A 20,751-nucleotide genomic window follows, 5' to 3' on the forward strand; every position below is an offset into this window, starting at 1 on the left:
ACACTTAAAGGTGTGTGTGTGTGTGTGTGTGTGTGTGTGTGTGTGTGTGTGTGTGTGTGTGTGTGTGTGTGTGTGTGTGTGTGTGTGTGTGTGTGTGTGTGTGTGTGTGTGTGTGTGTGTGTGTGTGTGTGTGTGTGTGTGTGTGTGTGTGTGTGTGTGTGTGTGTGTGTGTGTGTGTGTGTGTGTGTGTGTGTGTGTGTGTGTGTGTGTGTGTGTGTGTGTGTGTGTGTGTGTGTTCAACAGACTAGACTCACCTGGACCCAGGTGTGTTTCCATTAACCCTTGTGTCACCTTAACTTTTACTGCACCTTGTTACCCTGATTTTTTTGTGTCCCTCAGATTTTGGCAGACGGAAGAGCTGAAAACAAAAGAGGTCCTCTTGGCAACTTTGGAGGATTTAAAAGCCAAGGAATTTAAGAAATTCAAGTGGTATCTGTCAGGTAACCTTTGCAATGTCCAAGCAATCCCTAAGAGTCGACTGGAAAAAGCAAACCGGTGTGACACTGTGGATCGGATGGTGGAGTTCTACGTTAGAGAAGCTATTCCAGTGACCAGGATGGTTTTGGTCAAGATGAATAAACATGATCTTATAAAGAAGTTATCAAACACCAAGTCAGACCCTACAGGTAAGTCATGTTAAAGTGGATATTGCAACACTAACATAGACATTTTACAGTACAAAATAATACTGAATTTGCTTTTCTTTTAACAAGAAAGTGTTTGTTTTTTTAAATTTTATAAATGTGTTCACTAAAGCTATTTCTCATCACTCACTCATCGTCTTTGTATTAAACTAGTTCTACAACAACATAAAATGACTCTCCTGACTGTCGAATTTATTGTAAAGAATTTCTGGAGTTTAGGTTTTAACAATATTTTTTAATAAAGCTAATTAATAATTTATCCTACTTTTCACACTTAACAAGGTTGTCTGGCAGAGCAGCTGGACAATGATGTCGGCAGTCATGCAACACTATTCCGCTCACAGTCTCATCTTTATTTAGAGAAATAGAGGAATTATCTGTTGATCAACAGATTATCTCTCAATTTTTTCACATTTCTTATTCATTCATTCATTCATTCATTCATTCATTCAGGGTCTATAGACAAAGTTTGCCAAAGTAAACTCAAGTTCAACCTGCAGAAGAAGTTCCGGGTTGTGTTTGAGGGGATCGCTAAAGCAGGAAACCAAACCCTTCTGAATCAGATCTACACAGAGCTCTACATCACAGAGGGAGGGACTGGAGAGGTCAATGATGAACATGAGGTCAGACAGATTGAAACAGCATCCAGGAAACCACACAGACCAGAAACAACCATCAGACAAGAAGACATCTTCAAAGCCTCACCTGGAAGAGATGAACCAAGCAGAACAGTGATGACAAAGGGAGTGGCTGGCATTGGGAAAACAGTCTTAACGCAGAAGTTCACTCTGGACTGGGCTGAAGAAAAAAACAACCAGGACATACAGTTCACATTTCCATTCACTTTCAGAGAGCTGAATGTGCTGAAAGAGAAAAAGTTCAGCTTGGTGGAACTTGTTCATCACTTCTTCACTGAAACCAAAGCAGCAGGAATCTGCAACTTTGAAGAGTGCCAGGTTGTGTTCATCTTTGACGGTCTGGATGAGTGTCGACTTCCTCTAGACTTCCACAACAATGAGATCCTGACTGATGTGACAGAGTCCACCTCAGTGGATGTGCTGCTGACAAACCTCATCAGGGGATATCTGCTTCCCTCTGCTCGCCTCTGGATAACCACACGACCTGCAGCAGCCAATCAGATCCCTCCTGACTGTGTTGGCATGGTGACAGAGGTCAGAGGGTTCACTGACCCACAGAAGGAGGTGTACTTCAGGAAGAGATTCAGAAATAAGGAGCAGGCCAGCAGAATCATCTCCCACATCAAGACATCACGAAGCCTCCACATCATGTGCCACATCCCAATCTTCTGCTGGATCACTGCTACAGTTCTGGAGAATGTGTTGAAGACCGGAGAGGGAGGAGAGCTGCCCGAGACCCTGACTGAGATGTACATCCACTTCCTGGTGGTTCAGGCCAAACTGAACACCAAGTACGATGGAAGATTGGCGACAGATCCACACTGGATTTCAGAGAGCAGGAAGATGATCGAGTCTCTGGGGAAACTGGCTTTTGAGCAGCTGCAGAAAAGAAACCTGATCTTCTATGAATCAGACCTGACAGAGTGTGGCATCGATATCAGAGCAGCCTCAGTGGTCTCAGGAGTGTTCACACAGATCTTTAAAGAGGAGAGAGGACTGTACCAGGACAAGGTGTTCTGCTTCGTCCATCTGAGCGTTCAGGAGTTCCTGGCTGCTCTTCATGTCCACATGACATTCTTCAACTCTGGAGTCAATCTGATGTCAGAAGAACAAACAACCTCCCATGAATCTGCAGAGACACAGTTCTACCAGAGTGCTGTGGACAAGGCCTTACAGAGTCCAAATGGACACCTGGACTTGTTCCTCCGCTTCCTCCTGGGTCTTTCACTGCCGACCAATCAGAGTCTCCTCAGAGGTCTGCTGACACAGACAGGAAGTAGCTCAGACACAAACAAGCTAGCTATCGAGTACATCAAGAAGAAGATCGAGGATTCTCCCTCTACAGAAAAAATCATCAATCTGTTCCACTGTCTGAATGAACTGAATGATTCGTCTCTACGGTCCCAGAACAGACGATTGTTCCGCAGCTCTCCTACTCCAGCTCTGGCTTTCATCTTACTGACATCAGAAGAAGATCTGGACGTGTTTGACCTGAAGAAATACTCTGATTCAGAGAAGGCTCTTCTGAGTCTGCTGCCAGTGGTCAAAGCCTCCAACAAAGCTCTGTACGTATGATTTATTCACCAATCAATTATCAACATCTTTCCACTGAAAAATTTAAAAAATCCTTAAAGCAGCTACGAGTAACATTTAAATATCTTTTAAACAGCCTCATGTTTCCTCTGATAATCATAAATTACCTTTAACAGCAAACGAGACCATCAGTACAAAGAAAGACGTTTTTATATAGTTTTTATTACTGCATTTGATCTGGTCGCACACCCAGTCCGATTTTCGGTTTGCGCGTAAAGGCTCTATGGTCACATTTTCGTATTGGTCGCAGATTTCAGTGTGGCGCAGCAACACATTTTGAGAAGCCTATCCCTCCAGGTGAGGGAAGGGGAGCGGGAGCCTTGTTTGAGATAGTTATTTTTCGTCATAATGACTGATAACGGGGCTGAAACATCAAAGAAAAAAAAAGAGAAGCCAATTAAGAAAAGCTAAAAGGGAGAGTGATAGACGGGCGGGAGGAGGACGTTGCCAAGCAACGTATACACAATTTCACGGGAGCGAACTAGACTGCAGTCTAGGGCTGGGCGATATGACGGTATCATACCGTGGACGATATGAAAGTGTCTACCGGGAGAGATTTGGCCATATCGTTTATATCGCGGAGAAAAAAATTCATGTGGCGGGAGCAGGGCTGTACGCTTATTTTTTTAGGTGGTAGCACTGGTGCTAGCAAGCAAAAAAAATCAGTAGCACAAAAATAAATTCAGTAGCACACAAAGTATGATCGAAAACTTGCATAACCTTAACCCATGCATTTAGCTCTAATTACCTTTTAGCCTGTCATCTTGGTCTCATTTGAAATTCTCAATTAATGTCATATCCTAGTGTCTGCAGTAATAATTGTAGAAAAATTAATAGGGGTGCACTGATTGTAATTTAGACAAAAAAATCTAACCTGCCAATTGTAATTTTTTGATGATTCAGAATTATTTCTCCCCATAAAATTCTATATATTTTTTGTATACATATCATTATTATATTCATAATAATAATTTTTTTTGGTAAATGTCCTTCTGTTAATTAAAACTTCAAAACATATAGCCTATTAAACAAATAAGTATACATATTGTTACAATTTAGGATAAGTTAAATAGGTTGTTGTGAATGTGTTGGGAGTAGTTCTTCAGTGGCTTATCAGTTATTTCAAACTTTGTTTAAATAGACTACTGTTGTTGACTGCTCTCTGCAGCTGAAGCAGTTGATTTTCAAGCTAGCGCACTGCAGGGCTGTGAAGCGCGAACTTCCTGTTCTTACCGGCTTCAAAAAAGTCAACTCACGTTTGGCTAGTAACATGCTTTTAATGTGAAGGCGCACAGGAAATGTTCTGTTTGCACACGCACTAACTTAACTGCGTGCCGTCTCCTTCCGGTTATTACCGTTGGTGAAGTGAAGACGCTAGAATCGCTACACAAGGCACAGGTCCCGAGCACACATCTTTCACCAGCCAAAGTGGAGGGTGGACTCAATAACTTACTTGCCTAAGATTACATTTACCCGAATTTGGAGAGTGTTAATGTAGAGCACTCTAAGCAGTGTTGTGCAGCACTCCTCTGTGTCTCAAACAGACAGCATCTGCTCATTAGCACTCGTGCGAGTGGATTTGTATTCATCATCGCACGTGATCAATTTCAGTAGCAAATGCGATCAAAACTGTCGCACTGTACAGCCCTGGGCGGGAGGCAGCTGTCCCTCTGAGTCCCTACAGTTACACTGCAGTTACACCGCCGCACCACACGGGGGCTCTGCAGCAGAGTTCTGGGCTGCAATACAGCTTCTCTACACTCAGCAGAAGAAGCCTCATCTGTTGCTCTAGCTCATGGTTTAGCTCCGGTGCGCCGTCACTAAAGTTAACAAACCAACTCCGTTTCACGGTGGCAGAGCAGCTGGTATTAACGGTCAAAAATGTCATCGGGCAAAGGAAACTTGCTGCTGTGTACGGCGCTTCAGCGTGCTGTTGCCGTGACGCAGAGTTGGCTTGTTTTAAGCCGCAAACTACATGGGTTAGCTCTCGTGATCTAGCTGGCTAACAATGACATCTTTAGCATCTACTCAGGGCTTAACCCCGTGCTGTTATTGTTGGAGACAGTCAGCAAGGCTGGTTTTATGTAACTTTAAAACATGTCAAACTTGAAAATATTATTTGTGTTGAAGCTGGAGTGAAAGTATTACCAGACATTTGCTCACTTGTTAATTTGACAGCTTTTTTAAATGAAGATGAGCAAATACTGCAGAAAAATTCAAGTCTTTCATTATTTTGATATAGGCTACTATCAATTGGAAAATGTAGGCTATTTGGTTGATGCCATCGGTGTATGAGTGTGTGTATGAATGGGTGAATGTGGTAAGATATGTAAAGCGCTTTGGGGCTGAGAAAATCGGCTAGAAAAGCGCTATATAAGTCAAGTCCATTTACCATTTACCATTAATGTGATTACAGTTAAGTACGGTTATTGTAATCCATTGAATTTAAAGGAATAATACTATACCGTGATATATATCCATATCTTGATATAAAATTACCTATATCGTGATATAAGATTTGGTCCATATCGCCCAGCCCTACTGCAGTGTTTAGTACTAACACAAAGTTTGCTTTGCTTCACCATCATCAGATTACCATTATTCATCTGAAATAGTCATTATTTACAACAACATAAACACATTACCTCATCGTGATCCATACTAACTGCCGTCTTTCTGTGAGGACACGGAGTCTTTCAGCTCCGTGAGAGTAGCTAGTTAGGTGACACTGCATCGACTCATTGCAATCAGGTGTGTGTAGCACTTACTAGCATTAGTTGATGCAGTGTCACTAACCACTCTCACGGAGCCGAAAAGAGTCCGTGCCCTCACACTTTCAACACACGGACATGCACTATATTGCTTCCTGATCAATTGACACTCGCACGCCAGGCACTAGCTAGAAAACAGCTTCACGACAGCGGGCGTCGTAAAAATACTACCGCTTTTGTCCAAAGGGGTCGCCAACGGAAAAGTTACTCATAGTGGCTTTAACTTTTCTTACTGTTGTCTCTCCAGGCTGAGTGGCTGTAACCTCTCAGAGAGAAGCTGTGAAGCTCTGTCCTCAGTTCTCAGATCCTCCTCTAGTCTGAGAGAGCTGGACCTGAGTAACAACGACCTGCAGGATTCAGGACTGGAGCATCTGTCTGTTGGAATGAAGAGTCCACACTGTAAACTGGAATCTCTCAGGTCAGATTATCAACCAGTTCAACTGTTGACTATTAACCGTCTGATTTACATCAGTTTAACAACAATTTATACATCAGTATAACAAGTTAACCTGTGTAGGATTGTCTGCTACGATGATTTATCAAAGTATATTTATTCTTCTGATTGACATACTTTTAACAAGAAGATGATGAAAACGTAATACTTTTTCAGTTACTGTTGTCTCCCCAGGCTGAGCTGGTGTAACCTTTTAGAGAGAAGCTGTGAAGCTCTGTCCTCAGTTCTCAGCTCCTCCTCTAGTCTGAGAGAGCTGGACCTGAGTACCAACGACCTGCAGGATTCAGGACTGGAGCATCTGTCTGTTGGACTGAGGAGTCCACACTGTAAACTGGAATCTCTCAGGTCAGGCTTTATGCATGATTTACATTAGGTTATAACAAGTTGACCTGTGTAGGATTGTGTCTGCTGCAACGATTTATCAGAGGATCTTTAATAAACTTCAGCAGTTTTTTCCAGTTGCTAGATTCAAAGAATTTGAACTTGCTCAAACATGGTTTTAAAGTTTTTTTTGGCAATTTTAATTCCCTTGAGAAATAAACCATCAATTTGTCTTTAACCCATTGATGACGGCTGCTGCGCGACGTTACATTGTATCTCCTGCCGGCTGCTGCGTAGCGCAGCATTGTTACTTTATCTAATTTTCATGGCATGCGCAGCATAGAATGCACCGTCATTGGTTCAAATACACATGAGGTGGGTTTTGTTGATTTTTTTTTAAGACCACGTGACCACCCAAATGTTGTGTGGTTTGCCGTCAATCAAAAAAATAAATAAATAAAAAATAATTATTCAAAAAATAAGACGGCTGGTCGGCGATAGTGTATTACAGAACAGTTAGTGGCGTTCGGAGTGCAAAATACAGGTCTACTATAGACTACTGATGAAAATCACACAACACTTTGCATCTATTTATTAACAATATTTAAGAATTTAGGCTATATTTTGCTGCTCCAACTCAAATTCAGCCCAGCCAGGCGATAGTTAAGTTTCAGTTTTGTTTTCATCTCCGTGGTATACAGCCGTTTGGACCAGCTGATCGGCTCCCGACAGCGAGAGTCAGTCTGCGTTCCAGTTGTACTGGGAAGTCGGATTTATGGTGCCAGTGATAACTGAACTAAATAATAAAATAAAGCTATCTCCTCCTTCCTATATCTGTCTATCTGTATCCCTCCACTGCACACTCAGTCACTACTATCCATACTAAAAGGAAGCAGGATTATAACCTCATTTAGCACATTATTTTTAAATATTTTATATTATTTATTAATTTGTTTTCTCCCCCATCTAATTTTGACGATTTTTAGAACAATGTGTTGGTTTGTAAGCGCTAAGGGAGCGTGTTTAAATAAAACCTGGGAACCTTAACTTTTAAATGTATTTTATTTCATGTTTCTATGTGCTACACAGGCTTAGATATTAAGGTTTTGGTAGACGTATATTCGTATTTTTTTTTCAGAAAACCCTCAGGCATTAAGGACATGCCTCCTAGATTGCCAGTCATCAATGGGTTAACAGGTGGAATTCATATTATTAGAATATCATGGAAAGCTCTTTTTTTAATGTAATTTACTGTCTCATCAGTCATTCGAAGCAGCGGTCGTGAGCAAACAACCGGACTGTGAAGAAAGTGCCGTCAGTTAACAATAATAATCCAGTTTTCCATGTTAAAATCGTCAGGATAAGAGCTAGTCAGCTTTAAAAATTGTTGCAGACTCTATCAAGTGTGATGTATTCAGGTCAGCTCAGTAAAATTATATTTAGGCAAAGGTTTATAAAAGGTCGTCATGGTGTGTTCAAATGAGAAACTTGAATAACACAGTTGAACACAGCCGTCTTCATCAGATCGTCGCGATGGAGAGCAGCGAGTCATCGTTCACGGGCACAGAGACCCGCCTCTTTATAGCGCTCTGTCTCCTGATTGGATAAAAACGAACGGGATACTCAAAATTTTATTCGGCAAGTACTGCAATACTGAATGACCTGAAGACTGAATATAGAGATTTAACACGTATATTAACAAAACAATCACTTACTTCTCCTTTAAGGAGTCTTGATAATGGAATCAATATTAATACAAATTAACTATCACCATCCCTGGCCTCAGTCACAGTCTGATTGACTGTATACATGCAGGAATAGCTCGCCTCCCAATCACATTATCAGAGAGCCAGCAGGACAGTTGGTCTTGGTGTGTTAGCTTGGTTTTGAGAAATTAGATTAAAGACAACCTATTATACTTTTTGACTTTTATGACCTATAAACGTTGTTATAATGATTTATAATCATGTTTAACCATACTAGCTTATCAAATAATGACGTACATGCATTTCGACTGATTCCCTGTTGACCGTCTGGGGTGTCTGTGCAGAGCGCTAAACACTATGGCAGACGGTCGCGTGTCACGTGACAAATCACGTGACAAATCGATTCAGAATTTCCGGTCATTGTTTTCGTCACACGGACATTATTGTCGTCACACCAGAGGATGTTTCCATGTATGGTAATGCTGCTCAAGTCTGCCTCGCGCCTCGCGCCACTGAAAGTGTTCCGGAAGGAAGGTAACCAATCACAACGGAGTGGGGTTTGCAGGAGGGGGGGGGGAGGGTAGGGAGCGGAGATGGCAGAAGCACAGTGTTGACAGGGCATGCTGGATCACCAAAAGAAAGAGCTTCCTGAAAATCTACATAGTTTTTTGTGATGCGATTCGTGTCAGGTTGCTCTATAGCAGTTTTTAACAAGAAATTAAGACCAGAAAAGTAGTATAATAGGAGATCTTTAAGTACGATTTCTTTCAGACTAACATGTTGGCATGCATTTCGACTGTCTGGTTTCAGTCAGACTAATACGATAAACCGATTTTCTGTAATGCATGTAAATATACTGACTGTTTTTTTAAGACTAACGATTAACCCGTTTGTTAAACAGTTTGTCTTTTAAAACCTTCTGATCCTGCTGTATGTTGGTAATGCAAGTCAACACCTGTAGGATTTTCCTACTGACATGATTAAAAAAACCTTAATTAATATTGGTTTTTTTTTAAATTCCAGTTTGTCAGGCTTTCTGATCACAGAGAAAGGCTGTGCTTCTCTGGCCTCAACTCTGAGCTTCAACCCCTCCCATCTGAGAGAGCTGGACCTGAGTGTTATTTCTTTCTTTTAAGGCTGAGTGGCTGTAAACTCTCAGAGAGAAGCTGTGAAGCTCTGGCCTCAGTTCTCAGCTCCTCCTCTAGTCTGAGAGAGCTGGACCTGAGTAACAACGACCTGCAGGATTCAGGAGTGAAGCATCTCTCTGCTGCACTGAAGAGTCCACACTGTAAACTGGAAACTCTCAGGTCAGATTATAAACCAATTCAACTGATGACCATTTAACATCTGATTTGCATTAGTTTACTGGGAGGCTGCTAAGTAATTTGTTTGCAAAGGCAGCGTCATCAAAATTAGGAGCATACACGTTAACCAGAAGGACAGGTTTCTGCTGTATGGTACCTGTTACAATCAAATATCTCCCATTGGGGTCTGAGATCAAGCAAGTGGGAATGAATTGTGTTCTCTTATGGATCAATATAGCAACACCCCTAGCGTTAAAGTTAAAGGTAGAGTGGAAGACCTGGCTTACCCAAGATTTGCACAATCTGTGATGGTCATTGATGCGCAAATGCGTCTCCTGTATGAAAGACATGTCCGTTTTTAAATGTTTAAGGTGTGGCAAAACTCTGGATCTTTATTCGGATGACCTATGCCTTTGACATTCCATGACAGAAACCTAATAGAGTTTACTGAGTTATTAGACATCATTAGGGTAATGGGTAGACGGTGTCCTACATGAGAACACAGTGATATGAATAGACCAAACATAGAGAGATGATAAAAACACATGTTTTTGTTCATTCCAGTCTGTCAGGCTGCCTGGTAACAACAGAAGGTTGTGCTTCTCTGGCCTCAGATCTGAGCTCCAACCCCTCCCATCTGAGAGAGCTGGACCTGAGCTACAACCATCCAGGAGACTCAGGAGTGAAGCTGCTGGAGGATCCCCTCTTGAGACTGGAGACTCTCAGGTATGAACAGACAACACTTCACTTCACATACAGCTCCGGAAAAAATGAAGAGGCCAGTCTGGATGACAATGACAAAAAATGCATTGGAATTTGGAAGAAATGTTGTCAGTAGTTTATATTGTAAAACCAAAATGTTGACTTTGACTATGATGTTGGATTTGAAATCATTGTGACTGTTCCTCCCTCCAGGATGGACCACGGTGGAGAGCAGCGGTTAAAACCTGGTCTGACGAAGTGTGAGTGGATTCAGTTTGACTGATGGAGACAATGTGTCATCATTAAACTTAACTTAATAGGGGGCGCCCTTAACTCAGTTGGTAGGGCGTCCCCCCCATGGGCCTCGGCCAGCAGCGGACCCGGGTTCGATTCCAACCCGCGGTCGTTCTCTGCATGTCACTCCCCTCTCTGCCCCATTTCAACTCTGTCTCTACACTATCAATAAAGCATAAAAATGCCAAAAAATATATCTTTAAAAAAAAAATAACTTAAAGCCACTACGAGTAACATGGCACGTTGGCGTCCCCTTTGGACAAAAGCGGTAGTATTTTTACGACGCCCGCTGTCGCAAAGCTGTTTTCTAGCTCGTGCCAGGCGCGCACTGAGAAGGGAGCAATATAGTGCATGTCCGTGTGTTGAAAGTGTGAGGACTCTTTTCGGCTCTGTGAGAGTGGTTTTGACACTGCATCAACTAATGCCAGTCACTGCCACACACACTTGATTGCAATGAGTTGATGCAGCAGTGTCACCTAACTTCTCTCTCTCTCTCACGGAGTTGAAAGATTACGTGTCCGACTCCTCACAGAAAGCGAATGAACGAGAGACGGCAGTTAGTATGGATCACGATGAGGTAATGTGTTTATGTTGTTGTAAATAATGACTATTTCAGATAATGGTTATCTGATGATGGTGAAGCAAAGCAAACTTTGTGTTAGTACCAACCGCTCATTCATTTAGGAGTAAACACTGCAGTCTAGTTTCGCTCTCGTGAAATTGTATACACGTTGCTTGGCAACGCCCTGGTCCCGCCCGTAGCCTATATCACTCTCCCTTTTAGCTTTTCTTCATTGCATTTTTTCTTTGATGGTTCAGCCCCGTTATCAGTCATTATGACGACAAATAACTGTCTCAAACAAAGCTCCCGCTCCCCTTCCCTCACCTGGAGGGATAGGCTTCTCAATTCACGTTGCTGCGCCACACTGAAATCTGCGACCAATACGGATATGTGACCATAGAGCCTGCACGAGCGAACCGAAAATCGGACTGGGTGTGTGACCAGACCAAAAGCAGTAATAAAAACTATTTAAAAACGTCTTTCTTTGCACTGATGGTCTTGTTTGCTGTTAAAGGTAATTTATGATTATCAGAGGAAACATGAGGCTGTTTAAAAGATATTTAAATGTTACTCGTAGCCGCTTTAATAGAAATGAACAACATCAGGACAGCAACAGAATAAAAGCTTCAGGTGTCTGATGATAAACTGCTGCTGTGTCTTTTTCTCTTCATCAGATTCCTGTGAACTCACACTGGACACAAACACAGTGAACAGAAGGCTCAAACTGTCTGACAACAACAGGAAGGTGACAGCATTGAGAGAGCAGCAGCCATATCCTGATCATCCAGAGAGATTTAACCACGAGCCTCAGCTGCTGTGTAGTAATGTTCTGACTGGTCGCTGTTGCTGGGAGGTCGAGTGGAGCGGAGGGGTTCATATATCAGTGAGTTACAGAGGAATCAACAGGAAAGGATACAGAAGAGAATTTAGCTTTGGAATGGATGATCAGTCCTGGAGTCTGGGGTGTGATGATAATGATTATAAAGATGATGATGAATATGATGATGATGATTATGGTGCTCGTTACTTTGTCGGATCCACACTCATCGACTCCATCGTCTCTCCCAGAGTAGCAGTGTATGTGGACTGTCCTGCTGGCTCTCTGTCCTTCTACGGAGTCTCCTCTGACTCACTGTTCCGCATCCACACCATCAACACCACATTCACTGAACCTCTGTATCCTGGGTTTTGGCTTGGGCCTGGTTCCTCAGTGTCTCTGTGTGATGTGTAGGAGGGAAACAACTTCCAGTCCTGAGGTTTAAACGTTGTTGGTGGACGAGGCTTCACTTAGTTCATATCTGACTCACTCATTACATTTCATTTCTCTGACGCTTTTATCCAAAGCGACTTCCAGTAAGTGCATTCAACCATGAAGGTACAAACTCAGAACAAGAAGAATCACGTTAGTACATTATCTTCATATAAGCCAAACTACAGAGTGCCATATCTGTGCCGAACGGAGATGAAACGTGATTGCAATTTTTCTTTTTAACCCTTAGCATTTTATGCAGTTATCATTCTTTTTTTGTTGTTGATCATTTTGGCTGTGTTCATGCATGTGGCATGAAATGTGTATTTTTATATGATCATGTTATTTCCAGCTCAGCTCCTACTGTAAGGTCACAGCTGTTTTAGAGCGGTTGTGGCGAAGTGGTTAGGGTGGTCGACTCTCAACTACAGGATCCCCCGTCTCCCCGCCACATGTCCAAGTGTCCCTGAGCAAGACACTGAACCCTAAATGTCTCCTGATAGTTAGCTTGCACCCTGCGTGGTAGCTGCTGCTATTGGTGTATGAATGTGTGTGTGAATGGCTGTCACACCCCGGCTCCAGGGAAGGACAAGGAGGAAACCACACAAGATAATTAGTTTAACCCAAATAATACTTTATTTAAACAAAGTATAAAGTAACCTACTAAATGGTGCATGAATATCAGTAATCAGTAATGGGTGCGGTGTCTGTGTGGGTGAAGAATGTAGTGTATGTGTAAAGCAAAACTAACTAAGCAAATCAAATCCAACGCAACGCAAAACAAAGCTAAGCTAAGCAAACCAAACCAAACCAACCAGCAGGCCAGGGAGAGACCCATGTGGCTGATAGCTCCAGCTTATATAGCTGCAGAGATCAGCCAGCAGGGGTGTACGCAATTAACAATTAGCTCCTGGAAGCCAGGTGCCAGGAGCCGTCACACCCCCCTCCATAGAAACAGGGTTCAACACTTAACCTGCAAAACAAACACAGTTAGATACGTGGAACATACAAACATGACAAACTACTGACACGTTGACCAGATATCTCTCTTTTCCTTAACATTTTATTTTCCGGCATCCCCGAGACCCAGCAACTAAGACCCTGCCGAACGGGGACAAATGTTAAGCGGGAGGGTATAGCTAAGGCGATGGTGCCCGGGAAAGAGCATCAGCAGCTACCTTATTCTGGCCTCTGATCTGTTGAATATCCCGTTTCATACCAGGCCAGAAAAAGTCCTGAAGGACCCGCCCATATGTTCCCCTCAATCCCCCTTGACCAGCTACATGCGCCACTGTGATTACCGGCTGTCTATATTTCACAGGAAGCACAATCTTCCCCACTGATCCCCCAGCCAAATTTCTCCCATGAAGGACCCACCTCCTCATCAGCATGCCCTGATGGAGAAAATAACCTCTCGAGTTGTTTCCCCCATTAATAGAGTGCCCGGCCTGCTCAAACAGCTCTCTTAACGAGAGATCCTCTTTCTGGTCCCTCACGAATTCTGCATGAGAAACAGACCCAAGATCAGATATCTGTACGTCAACTCTTGGCAGCACACTGAGAGAACGGGACATTGCCCCCACCGACTGCTCAGGGACCTTAGACCTCGCTTTAGCAGGAGACACTACACACAACCCATCAGAGGTGGACGCATCAGGCCACATACATGCTCCTGCCAAATCATTGCCCAGAATAATGTCAACCCCTTTCATTGACAAATCTGGACGCACACCCACATCTACATCCCCCTGTATCATGCCACAAGACAAATGCACTGTATGGACAGGCACAACAATGGTGTTTAAATCCATTCCTCTGATTCGAACACACCTTCCTGTGTCAGAGGCTGGTGAAAAACGTAAGGCTGACTCCCTAATGAAGCTTTGTAGAGCCCCAGAATCTCTAAAAACTTTGACAGGCACCTTCTTACTATGGTCAGTTAAGGATACAAAACCCTCTGATATAAATGGAGCATACCTTAAAGCAATGTCAGCTGCACTCAACACTCTGGGTCGCATCTGAAAAGGAGGGACAATTTTGTCAGTACTTAGCTCTGAGCTACTAAGCGGAACAGCTAACCCCACAGATTGGACAGGCCCTGTACTAAAACCCTTTTTTGATTTTAGCAAGGGGCACTCCTTTTTCCAGTGCCCTTGTCGCTGACAATAATTACAAGTGGAATTAGGATCATTGTTCCCAGCTCTGCCTAACTCTCCCTTTGAAGAACCCCAACTGAAATCCAATTCACCTTTCTCCCCGCTGTCTTTGAATCCAAACCGTTGTGGACCTTGCTCCCCAAAGACACGTTTGTGTGTTAAACCATATTCGTCCGCAAGTACAGCGGCTTCTTTTGGAGTTTTAACTTTTCTCTCATTGATATAAGTAGATATAAAGTCAGGCACAGAATGCTTAAATTGTTCCAGCACAACAAGGTTACGCAGTTCTTCAAATGACCCAACACTGGACGCAGAACACCACCGATCAAAATGTATATCCAGCTCCCTTTCAAAATCCACATGGGTTTGCTTTTCCCCTTTTTTCCAATTTCTGAAGAGCTGCCTGTAGGCTTCAGGAACTAATTCATAAGCTTTCAAAACGGCTTCTTTAACCAGTTTATACTCTTTGCACTGTTCTGCTGTTAAAGCTGCATATGCCTTTTGGGCTTTACCTCTAAACACGCATTGAAGTAACAACGTACGTTCACTATCAGGCCACTCCTGTGAATCAGCGAGACGCTCAAACAAGGAAAAAAACGTATCTGGATCTTCCTCATCAAATTTAGGCAGCAATCTGAGATTCTTAGTACAATCCACTCTAGATGAACCAGCAGACCTAGTTATATCAGTTCCTGCCATCTTACCTTCTCTAACTAGATCTAGTTTGTATTGTTCAATGTCCAGTTTTGCCTGCTCTGTTTTTTGTTTCATTGCTTCAAGCGCCAATTCTTTATCCATTTTTGTACGGTCAAGGGCCAATTCTTTATCTATTTTTGCACGGTCAAGGGCCAATTCTTTATCTATTTTTACACGTTCAAGGGCCAATTCTTTATCTACCCTTATTTTGTCATGTTCCATTTGTATTAACATCAGTTCCTTTTGTTGATCAAAGGTGAGACTCCCCCCTGGTAAAACCACCGTACTTGGTAAACCCTTACCTTCATCAGAAGCCAAAACCCCTTCTTCCATCAAAGTCGCCTTCAGGATACGTTTGATTGTGTCCTTCAGACGTGTAGCTGCAATTTCAACTTTGAAATGATCAGCAATTTTCAACAGTTGGTCCTTTGTACAGCTGTCCAGCAAGGTTTCAGAAGGTGACTGAATAAACGCTTCTACTAAAGAAGCCATGCCAAAACAGCTTTGATCACTGGGATGCAAATAGAATTAGAACTTCCCCCCTAACTGCCTATCCAAACCTGAATAATCTTGACCCTAGTGTTCATGCAGCTTGCGGTGGGTATTTATGCACTGTAAACCAGCCGGTTTGAAAGGCGATCTGCAAGCAGACAACCCCCAAGATCCTTCGGATGTGCCCCCGAGACAATTGACATTGAACAATTGACACTAACCACGCCCCACAGCACTACCAAAAGGGAAAAACAACAAAAGAAAAAAAATTCACGCAACCCAAAGGGGCAACGCAACTGAAGCCTAACAGGGAAAGTTCAAATCCAAACATGTGCTCACCAGACAATCAACTCTGTTAGCCTAGCCTCAGCCGACTACCCACTATGAAAAGAACCTGCTCCCAAACCAACTACTAACCTGTCCTATGTGATATTCCTCCAAACTGTTCACCTACTTAATCCAACCACTTATTGACGAGCCCCCATGTCACACCCCGGCTCCAGGGAAGGACAAGGAGGAAACCACACAAGATAATTAGTTTAACCCAAATAATACTTTATTTAAACAAAGTATAAAGTAACCTACTAAATGGTGCATGAATATCAGTAATCAGTAATGGGTGCGGTGTCTGTGTGGGTGAAGAATGTAGTGTATGTGTAAAGCAAAACTAACTAAGCAAATCAAATCCAACGCAACGCAAAACAAAGCTAAGCTAAGCAAACCAAACCAAACCAACCAGCAGGCCAGGGAGAGACCCATGTGGCTGATAGCTCCAGCTTATATAGCTGCAGAGATCAGCCAGCAGGGGTGTACGCAATTAACAATTAGCTCCTGGAAGCCAGGTGCCAGGAGCCGTCACAACATCAACATCGTGGGAATGGAAACAGGTCTCCCTTGAAAAAGAGTCTCCGGTCTTAATGGGGTTTACCTGTAGAAATAAAGGTTAAAATACACTGTATAAAAGCAAAAGTTAAATTCAGACCGTTAAAGATGTAATCTGTCACAATAACATCTAGTTTATTGTCTTTTAAATTCCTATCTATCAAACAGTGAGTTAAAACAATGGTGATTGAGCATATGACCCACTGATGGAAAAATGCCTGTATTTGCTGCTTCGTTATACTGTCGGAGGGTGAGGTGTCTGGCTGCGTGAGTTGGTTGAAGTGTATTATAAATCAAGTTTCTTTAAATAAAGTGAAAAAAATAAAGTATCGGTGTGTGTGTGTGTTTTTTTTTGTGGTCTCTTATCTGTCTTTTATCAGCGAGGTGGAACGAGTAAACAAAGCCTCTGGTGGGTTCTTTAAATGTAGATTATTGCGCCACGCTCTTTTATCCTCATCTACTGTTAGTAGACGCTGAAAACTGTTACACCACCGTTCTTGAGAAGCTGGTTTTTCTTTATTCTCAGTCGCACTCACTTTAAAGTCAAAATAATAATAATTGGATTTCATTTATAATTTATTCAAACACTTCTGAAATTTAAAAATAATATATATTTAGTTTAATAATAATCAGCCCGCTGCTTTTTGCTTTTCTTATTTTTTTTAAATTATTGAAGTTGTAAAAAAAGTTACGAATGTGAACTGAATTTAAAATTTGTGGGCAACTGGAAATGAAAAACGATGTGTGTATAATATTAACAATGTAAAAGGTGTAAATAGCCATTGAATTGCTCTGTCTGTCTGTCTGTCTGTCTGGGAGACCGACGGACTCAAAGCTAACGAGCCCATTGGTCCATTTCAAGCTTTTAATTTATTGCTGGTTTTTACTTTGGTTGTACAGTGAAAAAACTTTGTCTCATTTCTGTTATTGATCAATAAAATTGGCTTTCATCTGCTGAGTTGTTTTGTGTCTGTGTGTGTGTGTGTGTGTGTGTGTGTGTGTGTGTGTGTGTGTGTGTGTATTGTGATATAAATAATCATACATGTCCATGTTGCTTAACTTACCTGTAATATGACCATCCAGCCACCAGGGGGCGTGATGTGTTGATTGTGAGTTGATGTGGGAATGAGAGAAAAGGAGAGAAAAGAAGACGGCATTAGCTCGGAGGTCTTAAGAAGAAAAAGACGTTAGATAAACATAACACACGTTTTGGATTATGTACGGACTTGTAGTTTAAAGTTGATGACATATACAGTGGCATATCAGCTGTTGTTAAGCTTGGAGAGTGACTGGGGCATGTGATGTGAACTTCAACACAGACTTTACTGGAAGCTTCACCAGCCCACGGTAAGGACGAGTGAGCCGTTAGTTAGCCCCGCTAGCAGTAGCCTGTTAGCTAACACAGCCAACGCAACTCGGACTGGATTTCCCGCGGATCGCCAGATAGCGGGTGTAGCTGTCAGGTTGTTTATATAGAGGCAGCGGGACATTAGGGTTAAATAGCGACGAGTTTGATCACCTTCCTCTGGCAAAGAGGAACCAAGCAGCTAGCGAGGAGGAGCGGAGTTTTTTCGACCTGTCACTGACGTCACCAGAGAGGAGCAGAGTGAATTCAACAGGTAAATAAAGTTTGTTTTAATCAGTTTTGTTGTGCAAATATTCAGGGTTGGAGGTTAACGTTAGTACCTGCCACCAGCCAAATGCAGCTTAACCTCTGTCACCCGCATATTTACTGACTCGGCTTTGACGGTCGACGTGACAATCAGCTGCCGCACATTAGCTAGCAAGCTTAGTGTAAACATTAGCTAGCATTTAGTCCCGTGTGGTCATTCAACACGTTTTCTTAGCTAGCTAACGTTACTCCAAGTTCACCAACGAGCTAACGAAGCCAAGCTAGCGGTACCGTGAGGTTGGGCGTCTGTGTTTATACCACTGAACATTATGTAGGGCTCTTAGATTGGTTTGAAATGTAACACCATTGTGGCTGTTATTATCAGTGTTTCATACATGGTTAGATTATATTTGCAGTGCTAAATTGACCCCGTAAGTATGAATTCATTTTTTTTTTTTTTACCTTATTTTTTCAAATTATAATTTTTTAAAGATGTTTCTTCCATTTTTTTTTTTTTTTTTACAAAAATCTGTTTTAAATTTTTTTTTCTACATTATTTTAAACATTTTATATATATATTTGTTACACAAAGACATGTCCATTCATAATCTCACGTTGGCCTATTTGGCTTAGGACAGGCTGTTTGAGCACTTTTCCAGTAGCCTACTTTGGTTCATTTATTGTGATCCACATGCAGGCTGTAAGATGTTCCTTTGCAGCCTGTTGCAAATATTTGTGGCGGGAAGTGAACTTCAGCGTTCTAACTTCCTACTCATACTAAAAGCCCTACTAACGCCATGCTCATACTATTTTTGATGTCAATTTGAGTATGTTGTGGTTGTGTATTTGAGTTTGTGTAGACGAGAAATGCCCGGATGAGTACTTACTTCCGGGAAGATTTTGTATATGGATCGCTAGGTTACTTTTCCTACTCAAGCGCCCCACAATTTATTGCATTGCGTCTTTTCAAACAACAAAGGATTTTTTTTTCTTTATTGCTTCTGTATACTTCAGTGTAAACGGTCCGACGAACCTCGCATAGACAATCGATCGTTAAGTAGGAACTATGTATTCATGTTGCAGTGTTTCCCCCAGAAAATGTCTTAGTCAAGGTGGTCACCGCCGAGGGTCATGGGAGGCGCGGCGCCTCTTTTGGGGGGTATTTTGCTCGAAGATGCCAATGCGCAGTAAAGAAATAAACAACTGCTTATTTGAATACAAAAATACAACAGACACTGACCTTACAGTTGTGTGTGCAATTTTGTTTGCTATGTGCAGGTATAATTTTGTGCAAACATGCAGACAGTACAAAGCACAATTAAAGAAAACTTCTACTGTTTTGGTGCAATACTATGCAGACACACTAAATACAAATAATAGACCATACACTTGTGTAGGCACATCAAAGTGCAAATTCAACTTTTTAAAGTTCCTTTTTGGATGGGGGGCTGTTGTGCGATTATTGTGGAAAATAGGCTTACTGTGATGCGATAGCCTATAATTCATTAATGGTTGTTTTGAGCCTACTTGCTTGATTTAGTTTTAAATACAGAGGTTATTGGTCGTTTTGGAACATGTATTTCCCAATTTAAAACATACAAATAAAGCAGCATTGAAAATTCATCAAATAAATCTTCTTGGCCTACACTAGCATGCTGTTTGAAAAATAACTCAATAACATTTTTTAACTCAATTAAAATGTCTAAATGCATTTCTCCAAAGGTCAAAGACAGTAGCAGTGTGGCACTTCTTTAAACTTACTGAAACTTGGCTGGGCCATCACTCTCATGTATTCATCAGACTTTTCTCTGCGCTGTCTGAGATGATAGGTTGTGTTGCCACTAGGGATGGGCATTTTAAGAAATTTCATTGATCGATCATCGGGAAAATTAACGAGCAATTATCGAGTAATCGTTATCTTTTTACATATTAAAAAAATGCCAACAGAACATCCAAAATACAGCGTTTTACCATAGACTGTTTACAAGAGGTTTTTACTCAATTACATCTTTATTCCAAGATCTTCTTGGCAAACAACAATCTATTAAGACAAGGCAACTTTTTAAAATAAAATAATAATAAAATGCGGCGCTGGTTAAATCCCGAGGCTATGATCGAGCCAACAAGGAGCCAATGCTACGATACCTTGAAACACATATGCGCCTCCTAAGATGCTGGCAAAGACTGCATAAGGGCACGGCACGTTTCTCTGAGTGTTAAAGGACCTAACGTTACTTCATCTAATAAACAAAATGTGCAAATTAGTTCCCTGATGAAGGCGAAGTAGGAAAGCATAGACGCTAAAGTTAGCAGCTAATGCTAGCGGCGCTAACGTAGCGCTAACGTAACACTTAAACAGGGTCGGATGTAGGCTTCAATGTACAAGTGGTACATAATTCAGTTTGTTTAAGTGTTTTACTTATACAAGGTTTCACAATGCTTAATGAACTTAGTTATTTTCGGTTCTTCTAAAGCTGTCCCATGGACCTGTCAGATGCTAAACTTCCCCTTGACTTCTTCCTGTTGACATTACGGCAGCTCGCAGGCTGCTGCCTGAGCCTGTGCTGTTGTCTCCTACTACTAGTTAAGTATCTCCCCCTGCTGGTAGGATATGTTTAATTGCTGCCCATACAGTCTTTGGTGCTGCCACATAGTGAAACTCATTGCTGTGCTGC

At 42.0% G+C, this 20,751-nt stretch overlaps 1 protein-coding gene across 1 annotated transcript; it reads left to right on the forward strand.

Annotated features, from left to right (window-relative positions):
• Positions 1-387: 387 nt before the first annotated feature.
• LOC307270324 (NACHT, LRR and PYD domains-containing protein 3-like) lies at positions 388-12,370 on the forward strand. Its single transcript, XM_080054213.1, has 9 exons — positions 388-626; positions 1,098-2,847; positions 5,894-6,064; positions 6,275-6,445; positions 9,264-9,434; positions 9,996-10,157; positions 10,347-10,393; positions 10,454-10,470; positions 11,672-12,370. The coding sequence occupies exons 1-9, from the start codon at positions 515-517 to the stop codon at positions 12,218-12,220; spliced, it is 3,150 nt and encodes a 1,049-aa protein (XP_079910339.1). The 5' UTR covers positions 388-514; the 3' UTR covers positions 12,221-12,370.
• Positions 12,371-20,751: the final 8,381 nt, after the last annotated feature.

The sequence above is a fragment of the Ammodytes marinus genome, assembly GCF_949987685.1.
Source record: "Ammodytes marinus genome assembly, contig: scaffold_50, whole genome shotgun sequence".
NCBI classification, from domain to species: Eukaryota; Metazoa; Chordata; class Actinopteri; order Uranoscopiformes; family Ammodytidae; genus Ammodytes; species Ammodytes marinus.